General features: G+C 52.8%; 1 protein-coding gene across 1 annotated transcript in view; it reads right to left on the reverse strand.

Moving 5' to 3' along the window:
- Window positions 1-11446, reverse strand: part of SLC2A1 (solute carrier family 2 member 1) — a 33573-nt gene extending 22127 nt beyond the window's left edge. The window contains exon 1 of the mRNA XM_025394504.1: window positions 10509-11446. Within this exon, the coding sequence (XP_025250289.1) occupies window positions 10509-10526 (18 nt within the window). The 5' untranslated portion in view covers window positions 10527-11446. The remainder of the gene's footprint in view (window positions 1-10508) is intronic.
- Window positions 11447-12938: the final 1492 nt, after the last annotated feature.

Here is a 12938-nt window from a genome sequence, read left to right on the forward strand (position 1 = left end):
GGACCTCTCCCCCAACACTCAGATGCCAGATGGCCCTGGCCACACTGTATAACTTGCAAAAACTGTGGCCTTTTTTTTTTTTTTTTTTTTGAGATGGAGTCTCACTCTGTCACCCAGGCTGGGGTGCAATGGTGTGATCTCAGCTCACTGCAAGCTCCGCCTCCCAGGTTCATGCCATTCTCCTGCCTTAGCCTCCTGAGTAGCTGGGACTACAGGCGCCCGCTACCGCGCCCGGCTAATTTTTTGTATTTTTAGTACAGACGAGGTTTCACCACGTTAGCCAGGATGGTCTCGATCTCCTGACCTCGTGATCTGCCCGCCTCGGCCTCCCAAAGTGCTGGGATTACAGGTGTGAGCCACCGCGCCCGGCCAAACCGTGGTCTTTTGACCCATGTCAGTGTGTCGGCATAGCGCTCCAGCCCCCAGGCTGGCCTGCGGCAGGTTCTCAATCTATATTGGCAGAGGGAGGGCACATGGCTACTGCAGCTCAGAGGCAGGGTATTCCTGGCAAGAGGAGGGTCCCAGGGGCAACAGAATCCAGACGTTGCTCCATCTTGTCCTCTTCCTACAGCATCCCACGTGGGTTCCCGAGGTGCAGGGAAGCAGGGGACGCAGGGCTTTCCAACTGCTTAGTACACAGCACAAAGGTGGGCGGGAGGGGTTATGTAATCCATGACAGCTCCCTTTAACTTGTTTTGTTGTGTTTCTTACTCATTTAAACAAATTTTGGGGCATTAAAAGAAAGAACCTCAAGGCTGGACGCGGTGGCTCACACCTGTAATCCCAGCACTCTGGTAGGCCGAGGCAGGCGGATTGGTTAAGGCCAGGAGTTCGAGACCAGTCTGGCCAACACAGCAAAAACCCTATCTCTACTAAAAATACAAAAACGGGCCGGCACAGTGGCTCACGCCTGCAGTTCCAGCACTTTGGGAGGCCAAGGCATGCAGATCACGAGGTCAGGAGATGGAGACCATCCTGGCTAACACGGTGAAACCCCGTTTCTACTAAAAATACAAAAAAAAAAAAAAAAAAAAAAATTAGCCCGGCGTGGTGGCACACACCTGTAGTCCCAGCTATTCAGGAGGCTGAGGCAGGAGAATGGTGTGAACCCAGGAGGCGGAGCTTGCAGTGAGCTGAGATCGTGTCACTGCACTCCAGCCTGGGTGGCAGAGCAAGACTCCGTCTCAAAAAAAAAAGTACAAAAATTAGTGGGGCGTGGTGGCACATGCCTATAATCCCAGCTACTTGGGAGGCTGAGGCACGAGAATATAATCACTTTAACCTGGAAGGCAGAGGTTGTAGTGAGCAGATATCGCACCACTGCATTCCAGTCTGGGCGACAGAGCAAGACACTCTCAAAAAAAAGAAAAAAAGACAGCCCAGGCTGCAGTAAGAAAGAACGAAGCTCAAGAAATTGCAGACTGCTGTAACACTGGCACATGACAGGAGGCGCCTGAGGTCAGAGGGCAGGTGCCCAGCCTAGCATACAAACAAAAGCCAGGGTTGGGACTAGAGTTGTTTGGTTACCTAGCCTGGCATTTTACCCTCTGACCAGTTCCATCCTGCCAAGTCTTTTAAAAAAGAAGAGTGATGGACTAACAGCCCGAAGCCTGACCTTAGGGTGACCTCAAGCATTAAGTGCTCCTGAAGCCACTTCCTTTAAGCCTTCCAGTGATGTCAAGACCCTTGCATGACTGAACCTCCCCACACCCCTGGTGGCCCTCGAGGCAGAAGGCACTCGCCAGTCTTGAAAGTACAACTGAGAGGAGAGAGCTGGTGCATTTATCAGCAGCACCAGCGAGCTGAGGCACCCTGCCAGGGGCTGCTCATACATTCTGATTTAACCACCATGAACAAGCTTTTGGGGAGAGATTGCTCCCTTTTCACGGATGAGAAATGAGAGGGAGGGAAAAGCGCAGAACTAGGGCGCTCTAGGCTTCAGAGAAGCTTCCAACTGGGGGTCTCTGATGCCAAATTCTGCGCCTTGCCTGCTCAGGTCCTCCCCTTGTTTCCGGGTACTGGTCTCTGAAGGAAACAAGGTTTCTACCTGGTGCTTTCTATGTAGGTCAAATTCCATAACAGCAGCTCTCTGAGCCTTGCCCACTCTGAGCCGAGACAGCACGGGCACAAGCTCAGAAAACTTTGGGCCACTTTGCTGCATTTGCTGTAAGCCAAAGTTGGCAAACTTTGGCAGCTAAGAATGAGTTTTACATTTTTAAGTGGCTGGAGAGAAAAAAAAGACAACGACTAATATTTTGTGATATGTAAGAATTATATTAAATTCACATTTCAGTGACCATGAATAAAATTTTATTGGAACCACAGCCACACTCATTTGTCTACGGCTGCTTTTGTACTGCAACAGCAAAGCTGAGCGGCAGGCTGAGAACTGCCATGTCCCACAAAGCTGACAATATTTACGCTATATGTGGCCCTTTAGAAAAAAGTTGATCGGCCTCTGATTTAAGCCCCAAGTCCCCTGAGCTGCCCAGCATTCTCAAAGCCTTCCAGGCAAAACCACATCCTCCCTAAATAACCGAAAAGGTATGCATCCTATAATGGAATGTAAGCAGAGATCCGGCCACTGCACTCCAGCCTGGGCGACACAGCGAGACTCCGTCTCAAAAAAAAAAAAAAAAAAAAGGAAACGATTGGCTTCTTGGCCGTGTGCGGGCGTGGGGTCAGGATCTGGACCCTGGGGAAACTGACATCCCTGAGAAGATACACATTTGGTGGTTAGATGGGCAACAATTCAAGTAAGAGAACACTAATTTGGTAAGACTGGGCACATGCAAAGTTCACTGTCACTCTCAGCAGACACGTTTAACTCCCAGCTCCTCCACTTGTGTGACCTTAAAAACGTCCTTTCCTGGCTGGGCACAGTGGCTCACGCCTGTAATCCCAGCACTTTGGGAGGCCGAGGAGGGCGGATCACCTGAGGTCAGGAGTTCAAGACCAGCCTGACCAACATGGTGAAACCCTGTCTCTACTAAAAACACGAAAAATTAGCGGGGCATGGGGGGTGCGCGCCTGTAGTCCCAGCTACTCAGGAGGCTGAGGTAGGAGAATCACTTGAACCCAGGAGGCGGAGGCTGCAGTGAACCAAGATGGCGCCATTGCACTCCAGCTTGGGCAACAAGAGTGAAACGCCGTCTCAAAAAAAAAAAAAAAAAAGGTATTTTCCTCTAAGCTTCAGTTAGTTCTCCATAAGAGAGGATTTTCTATGAATAAATGATAGTGCCAAGGAAAGATTATGCCCGAATACATGCTCCTAACACTCTTCTAGTCAATGGAAATTCAGTGATAAAACTATACTAAATCCCTGCCTATGGAACTTGATAGTTTAGTTGAAGGCTGGGGCAGAAAATAAATACATGTAATACATCAGGTGGTGAGTGGTATGAAGAAAGTGACGGGGGTGCTATTTCTTAATCATGGTGGGACATGCCTAGAATGAAATACTATGCAATTGGAAAGAATGAAACACATCTGTGTTTCACATAACACATCTGTGTTATGAAGAGTACCAGGGTAGATTGTTCAGGGGGAAAAAAAAGCAATAGGTTGTACATATTGTGTAAGGAACAGGGAGTTGGTGAACTTGTATAGTAGCACTTGGTTGTATGTGCAGAGAGAAACACTGCCAGTATTTACCCCTAAGGGTTGGGTTGGTGAACAGAATGGGTTGCAAAGAACTATGTAGAAAGTGGGATCCAACTACACAAATATTATATTTATAGGCATGTATCTACACATGCACAAATAGAAGTCTTTAGGGTAAACACCAAACTGTCAAAACTAGAAGACATTCTTTCATTTATTATGCTTCTCTGTAGTTGGCTCTATAACTTCTGAAATTTTTTTTAATCCAACTTTTTTTCCAGTCACATCCAAGCACTTTATTGGACACAGCTTGGATGCCAGGACTTGGCAGACACCACACACTGCCCGCTAGGCCCTGGACTGTCTAGGCCTGGGAGCGAGCGTAGTTCATCCAAGGAAGTGTCAGACGACATGGTAACTCCACAATGCAACACTGTGGTTAGAGACTTTATATAGCTGGGAGATGGAGGGCTGCCCCACAGATGTATGAACAGGTCCAATCTTCCATAAATAAACCTACAGTGGAGAGGAAAATGACACTGGAATTCATCCTTAGACACGGAGCACCCTAGATGGGTGGGGGCATCCTCACTGGTCAGGGGGGCCAGGATGGGTGACGAGGGGGCCCAGATGTCCACAGCATGGAGCAGGCAGGGGCAAGGATGGGGTCAACAGATGATGGGCATTTGCACTAGGACACTGCATTCACAAGACCAACTACTGAAGGGACATGTGTGTCAGGCTGTTCATTCTGGAACGAGGAGGGGTGATCTTTATATTGTATTCTGTGGCTGGTGGGCTCAAAGGTTACTTTGTGGAGAGAATGAGGGCAATGAGACCATACAGTGAAGATGAGGTCAGGATCAGGCCCACAGATAGCCCGGGCTTCTGGGCAGCACTGCATCCCCCACAGTGCGGATGGCACAGCTGGCTGCCAGGCCACTCAGGCCCACACTCAGGCTAGCGCTTGGCTGGAGGAGATTCCCGTAGAGGCTGATGCAGTCAATGAGTGAGTTGGAGATAAGGACTTCCACCACCAGCTTGTAGATGGTGATGATGCCAGCCATGACTGCTGGGACACTGGACTTCATGATCAGCTCCAGCCGCATGAGGGCCAGGGCCACAGTGCAGTGCTACTCTAGGCTGTGCCACAGACAGCACGCAGGGCTGTGGGATGGAGGCAAGGCGAGCCCAGAGCCGACTCTGTTTACCTGGGGCCAGAATCCTCTGGGGATAGCTTCTGCACAGCTGTGAGGGCCACACCCAAGTTATAACATGCAGCAGGGAGCCGAAGAAGGCACCCAGCTAGGGGAAAGAAGTCCTCAAGAAGAACTGCCATAGCTGGGTGCTCAAGGAGCCCAGGGCAGTTGCTTGTTTCTTTCCTCGAACTGGGTCCCCCAGCCCGAGAGAGTCCACCTCTTCCTCCAGCAGCGGCGCTTATGGCTAGCTGGCCTGTCTGCGCTCCCACTGTGCTATGAAACCCTATCTGTGCTGCTCAGCACTCTCCAAGCCTGCTGCACAGCCCACATGCTCCCCTGGAGCCTCAGTGCCGCTGACCCAGACAGCTAGGTCTCATCCCCAGTACAGCTGAGGACACAAGCTCCATCAAGAAGTGTGGCTGGCCTAAGGTCAAATGGTAGAGCTGTTTCTGATGGAGCCCTTTCCTCCCCACTCCCAAATGCCAGGGCAGGGGGAGATACAGGCAGACTTCCTGTCCAGCAAAGGCCTCAGTAGCCAAAAGCTCCATCAGCTGAGGCCTGGCAAGAGCTCTCTCCCATTCCAGGGTGCGCAGGCCCCAGGGAGGCAAGTCAGTGTGGTCACAAAGAGAGGAGATGATGCTTCTTTCTGCCCAGGTTGAAGGCCTGGGAGCCCTGCTCAGTTGCTGCAAAACCCTAATGTTTATGCATCAGCTACTGCCAGGCCTGGTGGCTGGAAGACAGAGTCTCAGGCTCCAGTCCACCCCTCCTGTGAAGGGAGGTAACAATTGGGGGCTTGTTTGGGTGGCCAGGGCTGGGCCTGCAGGCCTGGACACAGCCTCTCTGAGTCCATGAATCCGGTCAGGAGGCCTCCCAGCCTCCGCCATCATGGGGATGTCGGTTACCAGACTGAGTGAGCGGCTTTATCACCTCTATGCCCAGGAGTGAGGTGGGGGAAGGGGTGAGGTTTCAGGCCCCAAGCCAACACTGCACACTTTCCTCTTTGTTCCAGGCCTCCCCAGCTCTGCCAGTCTTAGGGAAGCGGGGAGCTGGATGCCTGTACCCTTGGTACTGGAGCAGAGCTCTGGGCCGACACCCCGTGACCAGGAGGCACTGGGCAAAGCTGAGCTCCTTGAAGTCACAAGCTGATTACAGGGGATTTGAGGCTGGTCCAGCTCCGGGGCAAATAGGGTCGAATCCCTGGATGGCTCGGTACTAGACAAGGATCATCTTGGGGCTGTTTACATCATTCGTACACCCAGACTGGCCATACAAAGGGTCTTTCCACTTCAAATAGCCACTGCCCTAATTTAGGGCATGGGGCCAGTCTCACCACATCCACCGGGGGTAGCCAAGTCTCTGTTTATTGAGAAGGAAACCAAGGCTCCAAGGAAAGCCACTTCTTCAAGGTCAGAGTTTAGTGGTAACACCTAGTGTTTTGTTTCCATTTACAGTAGAGTTTCAGTTGTCAAGTTACGTCTAATCCAACTTTCAGGCTCCTATGGCATGCAGAAAGAACATGGGCAAGTCCTGTGTCTGGGGATTCCTGCTCATTTGGGGGTGGGTGGAGGATGGCACAGACAGGCGTGTGCACAAGAAAGCATCTTTTAAGAAAAACACAGCTAGACCAGGCGCGGTGGCTCATACCTATAATCCTAGCACTTTGGGAGGCCGAGGTGGGTGGATCACCTGAGATCTGGTTCGAGACCAGTTTGACCAACATGGAGAAACTCCATCTCTACCAAAAAAATTACAAAAAAATTAGCCGGGCATGGTGGCACATGCCTGTAATCCCAGCCACTCGGGAGGCTGAGGCAGGAGAATCACTAGAACCTGGCAGGCGAAGATTGTGGTGAGCCGAGATCGTGCCATTGCACTCCAGCCAACAAGAGCGAAACTCAGTCTCAAAAAACAAAAAAACAAAAAACAAACAAAACAAAACAAAAAAACAAAAAAAAAAACACAGTTCCGTAGAATGCCTGAAATCTTTTGTGATAGCCTTATCTCAGACAAATCTCTTCCCTTCTCTGGACTCAGTTTCCCCATTTGTCAAATGGAGGGCTGGGCCATGGCTGGAAGGCCCCTCCTGCTCTGGGTTCCTTCCACCCTCTAATGTCATCCTGGAAAGGCTGGCAGCATGTCTTGGGGTGGGAGGCTCAGTGTGTGATCTTTGCAAAGTCATTTTTTATTGGACCATGAGGTCATTGTAACTTGTATCACAGGGCAGTTGTGAAGACCCTAGGAGTTACTGGACATGAATGTCCCTTTCAAACTATCCCAAGGGTGACCCAAATTCAGAAAGGCAGGCAGGCAGCCTAAGGCAAAAAGGCAAAGCAAAGAAGCCCAAAGCAGCGCAGGGCACTCACATGAGCGGACCCTCCCTGGCCTGGCACTCTCACTCATGTGCCATCCCTACTCACTTCCTGACAAGCCCCTATTAGGAAGAATGGGTTAGTGGGAGCTTTAATGATTTACCTGACTTAATACCCACGGGCCAGCATCCTGACTCCCCAAAAGCTCATACTGCCAGAATGCCAGCTTTTAGATAAAGGCCAAGGCCCAGGTACAGGTCACCCACGGCCCAGGTAAGTGCAATGCATCACGGGAGTCCAAGGAAGCAAGAAATATTTATGGAGCATCTATGGGGACAGAGACATACATTCTTTTCTGAATTCCTAGACACTGTAATGATGAAAACTGGGCAATTGAGGCAAGCTGGGAGTCAAAACCACATCCGCAAACACCTATGCTCAGCCGGGTGCAGTAGCTCATGCCTGTAATCCCAGCACTTTGGGAGGCCGAGGCGGGCAGATCACCTGAGCTCAGGAGTTCGAAACCAGCCTGGGCAACATGGCGAAACCCCATCTCTACCAAAAGTACAAAAATTTTGCTGGGCATGGTGATGTGCGTCTGTGGTTCCAGCTACTCAAGAGGTTGAGGTGACAGAATCACTTGAGCCTGGGAGGTAGAGGTTACAGTAAGCCGAGATCGTGTCATTGCACTCCTGCCAGGGTGACAGAGTGAGACCTCGTCTCAAAAAGGACAAAAAACAAAAAACTATGCTCTCTGCACCACAGAGGGGCTGAGGATGCTGCGGATTTCTGATTTTTCCTTTTCTGGAAGGTAGAGACTGGCCAGAAAAGTGATGAGTGATGGGCATAGGCAAGGCTAGTTACAAGTTCTTCATGAAGGGTAGGGTGAGACATCTGGGGCAGGGCTCACCCTTGCGTGCTGGTGCTGCCCAGGAGGGATTGTGGGCAAACCCCTGGCTTGGAGGCGAGGTGATTCCATCTGTCCCCTACTTCCTATTTGGTTAAGCTCATTACTATGAGTTACAGAGGAGCACAATGGAACACAGGGAAGTTAGTTAAGTCAGTTCCCATTTCCTAGGAGACAAAGAGGAACATAGCAGAACTAAGGCTTTGGAGCCAGGCACACCTGATTTTCAGATCTTGTGTGAAAGGCAAGCGATACGACCTCTCCAGGCCTCAGTTTAACATCGTGCACAAAAAGGTTGTGCTTGCAGGTCAACTCAGCAGTCTCCAAAGCGAAGGGCTTTATTCCAGAATGTATATGGAATGATCTACACAAGATTTGGAGGGGAAATGACCACAACTGCCGTCTTGTATCTATTTGTCTTTTGAAATTTCTGTTTTGTGAAAGCATATAATCTGTTAGTATCAAAGTGCACGTGCATGAATTTAAAAATACATATATACCACTGTGAAAGAGGTGTTCCAACATTAATTACTGACGAGGTAGACAGTGGAAAATTTGGAGAGCACTCCATGAAGAGCACCCATCTGCTACACTATTTAGAAGCAGCTGGCATAAGGAGCCACCTTTGAAGGTAAGCAAACTCTCTCCCTTTTGCCTAAAATTCAAGAAATGCTGTGGTGAAGAGAGACAGTGGAGACAGAAATGAAATTAAATCTGATGGGCCTGGGTTCAAATCCAGTTCAACCACTTACTAGCTGTGTGACTTTCGCAAACTTATTTCCCTTCTCTGAGTTCCAGGCTGGTGAGTAACCAGCAGGGCTATATGGTCCGTGACGCTGAAAAGTAGTTTGGCTAAGAACCTGTTGATTTTCTCCTCCACTTTCCTGTCTCCACGTAGAATATTCACTCATTCACTCAACAAATAAATGCCCATGTCTGGCATAGCATGCTGAATAGATAGTTCCTTCCCTAGAGGAAGTGACAAAAGTGATCTCTATCTTTCAGATGGAAAAACTGAGGCCCAGAAGTTGCCTGCAAGAGCCCTGAGATATTTGGACTTCCTTGCCACTAGCTAAAAGAGCTTCTCGCTGAACTTTCGTTTAGTTATATCCCACCCTTATGGCTCACCTAGGATTCTGGGAGCCTTCCCCGGGAACTTCCTCGTGGTCTCACCTTAAGCGAGGGCGCGGGAAGGGTGAAGCAAGTCGTCTGGACTCATGGATTCAACAGGTGTGGGGCGGAAGGCCTTTTCCCGCCGAAGGTACGGCCCAGCATCACCCCTCTCAGTCCCACCGGGACACCTCCACAGCCAGTAGGAAGGGCAGTTCAGAATTCAGTGCTACCCCCGCGTCCCAGCTAAGAAAACAAGGGCCATCCAGATGCCCTCCCAGCTGAGATGGAAAAATCCAAGTATAATAAAGAGGGAGCGTTTCAAAAGAAAAAGGGCACTTGAAAAGATTGTAGACTGGGGAGGAAGGGAGGGTGGAAAGAAACAACGCCCTATACACAGGAGGGGTTCCACAAACACTTGTTGGAAAGAAATCGCTCTGCGGAAGTTAGAAAGATGCCCTGCAGGACAAGCCCGTCTACACATGAAAAAAGAAATCCCATCTAGGCAGTTGTTGGTCCCCAGAGTCCCCATCCCTCATTCTCCAACCCTGTGGTGTGCGCGCCTCCCGCTCGACTTCAGCCTGGGGCTCTTTCCCGGTTCCCGGATCCCCCGTCCCTCCGGCTGCGCTCCCCGCCCGGTCCCGAGGGTAAACCTGCCTCCGCGGAACACATCTCCGCGAGACTGGGCCAAAGCTTTGGGGCCTACACTCCTCAGAAAGGAGAGCCTCCAAGACCGGAGGTTCATCTCAACCCCCGCGTTAGAGCCCGGGCCTGGAGAGAAGTGCCCTCCCCTCGGCCTCGGCACCGCGGGGGACGGGCGGGAGGAGTAGGGTAGGCGGGCGGGACATCTCGCACCAGGCCGCCCACCTACTGGGGCGCCCGGGTTAGGGGAGCCGGCGGAGAGCGGGGGCGGGTCCTGCCTCCTCCGCGCGCCGGGGCCGGGGCTGGGCCGGGGGCTCGGCCCGCTCAGCCAATGGGCGCCGCGCTCGGGCCCCCTCCCCCGCACCGGGAGGGGCCGACGCCGGGCTACCGCCGCCGAGGTCGTGTGCGACGTGCCGCGCCCGGGCCCTGTGTCCCCAGCACCAGCAGGGCCGCGTGGACCGCGCGGCGCCCCCGGAAAGAAGCCGCGTGCTCGGTGCCGGCGCCAACTACGCACGCGGCGCCCTCCGGCCCGCTAGATCCGGAGCCCATTCCCACTGCGGCGCGCGGCCCGGCGGGGCACTGCGCTCGGGACCCGCACCCAGCCAGGCTCGGAGAGGCGCGCGGCCCGCTCCAGGCGCACAGAGCGGCGGGGCGGCGGGGGAGGCCCTGGCCGGCGGAAGGCGGGCAGGAGTCCGCGCCTTTGTTCCCGGCGGGAGGGCCCGCGGGCGCGCGACTCACCTTGCTGCTGGGCTCCATGGCAGCGCTGTGCTGGTGGCTCTGGCTGCGCCGGGTACGCGGGTGGCGGCGGGCGTGCGAGCGGCGCTCTCCGGCCCAGGCTTGTGCTCTGGTCTGGGGACTCCGACTGCGACTCTGACTCCGACTCCCGTCGCTTGGTCTCCAGCTCCCTGGCGCGCTCACTCGGGGACCCGCGACTAGCTACCGGCACGCTCGCTGGTGCTACCTCTTGCCTCTTGCGGGAGAGCGCGCGGACCGTAGCGTTTATAGGACCCCGGCCATTGGCTGGCGACGCCGGTGTGTCAGGGGTGTGTGGGCAGGACCTCGGGGCGGGGCTTGGGGCCCAGCCTGTCCTGGGTGGTGCTCCGCGGGGAGGGGGTTAGAGGAGGGGCCGGGGCCGGGGCCCCCCAACCACTGCCTCGTTCAGGCTGCCGATCGGCCCTCTCTGTGCGTTGGGACCGCGGAGCGCGTTCGCTGTGTGACTCAGGGCAAGTGTGCGCACCTCTCTGAGCCTCCGCGGCCTTCTCTAGCAAAATGGTGGAGCCGGTACCCGGCTGTAAGGCAAGCTGGGATGCGCGGAGTAGCGGGTGTAAAGCTGGACTGGAGTTCTCCCTCGGCCGCTGGGTGACTTCGGTGCACTAGGGATAGTAACAGTACCACCTCGTGGGGTTATAGAAAGACCAAGTGAGTTAATATTTGTAAAGTGTTTAGAACAGCGTCTACTGCGTGCAAAGTAGTATTTATTTGTTAGAGAGACTCCAGGAGGTCTTGCCCAGTGATTGACTTTTCCCTTCCCTGTCTCCACCCCCCACGTTCCCGTTTGTGAGCCAAGCCTTGCTTTTGCACCGGCCGGGCTCTGCCTAGAAATGCATACCCGTCTCAAACCTGGGCTTTAAAATCACCTCCTCTGGGACGCCTTCCTCTACTTCTCACAGTTCAGGTGAGTCTATGGTGACCTATAAGTGTGTAAAATATGAAAGGCAGGCTAACTGACTGACGTTAAGGACATGATAGACCTTGGGTTTAAACCAGCTCAACTGTATACTGGCCCCGCCGCGATCCTGGGCGAATTCCTGGCCAATGAGGCTGTTTTCGGTTTTTTTTTTTCGGTTTTGTTTTTTTTTTTTTTTCAGACGGAGTCTCGCTCTGTCGCCCAGGCTGGAGTGCAGTGGCACGATCTCGGCTCACTGCAACCTCCGCCTCCCGGGTTCAAGCAGTTCTCTGCCTCAGCCTCCTGAGTAGCTGGGATTACAGGCGCCTGCTATCACGCCCGGCTAATTTTTTGTATTTTTAGTAGAGACGGGTTCACCATTTTGGCCAGGCTGGTCTTGAACTCCTGACCTCGTGATCCACCCACCTCGGCCTCCCAAAGTGCTGGGATTACAGACATAAGCCACCGAGCCCGGCCGAGGCTGTTTTCTTATGAGTAAATGGAATTCTCACACCAATCTCATTGCTATCATGAGAGGTGCAATTTCCAGATAAGCTCATGAAGTGTTTAGCATGGAAGTTCTCATTTGCTGGTTGGTGGTATTGTTGGTTTATTTATTTATTTTGTTAGTAAATAAATAAATGCTGGTCTCGAACTCCTGGGCTCAAGTGATCCTTCCACCTTAGCCTCCGTAGTAGCTGGGAGTGTAGGCATGTGCCACTGCACTGGTAGTGGTATTGTTATCATCTGACTTCACCTTATTTCCTCTAGACCAGTGTCTTGCTTGAGACACAGTGAAGGGAAGGACACCCAGTCCAAAGGTCTGATCAAAATCTTGAGGGTCCCTTTCCTGATGGAGGGAGTCATGGTAGGCTTACTATCTGTTGGAAACCAGGAGGCTGAGCTGACCAGATGACCCCTGGAGTTCTCTGGCAATGTGTCCAGTTCTGGCTGAGGGGCACCTTGGTTGAGTATGGAGCCCTGAAACAGAATGCAGGTGCATTCTGGGCACCCCCCTGCCCAAAGCTTCAATTCCTATGGTCTCTCTATGCTCAGCCTGTAAAGCTTGGGGCCACCTTTCTCCTCACCCCTGGACAGAGCCCACTAAGTCCTGCTGACTCCGCTGTCTACACCACCTCATCCTCTTTCCCTCCCCTGCTGTCTGCAGGGCCTACATCTCCACTGGTCTTTCGTCCTCCAGTCCTGCACCCTGCCACTCTCCTGCTCATCTGTCTGAAATTGTCATGGAGGGAGTAAGGGCCAAGCCTGGCCATCACGGTCCTTCTTCGGGGCACCAGTTTACACACTCAACCTCGCCCCTCATACCAGCAACTCACATCCACACCTTTGCTCAGCTTGTCTCCTCTGCCTGGGAATCCCCCCGCCCGCCACCTCAGCATACCAAAAAGCACCATGGGTCCTTCCTCCTCCGGGAAGTTTCCCTGGTTCTCCCAAGTGGAAATCTTTCTCTCCTTTACCATTTGGTGTTTTGTAGGTTGCCA

The sequence above is a fragment of the Theropithecus gelada genome, chromosome 1, assembly GCF_003255815.1.
Source record: "Theropithecus gelada isolate Dixy chromosome 1, Tgel_1.0, whole genome shotgun sequence".
NCBI classification, from domain to species: domain Eukaryota; kingdom Metazoa; phylum Chordata; class Mammalia; order Primates; family Cercopithecidae; genus Theropithecus; species Theropithecus gelada.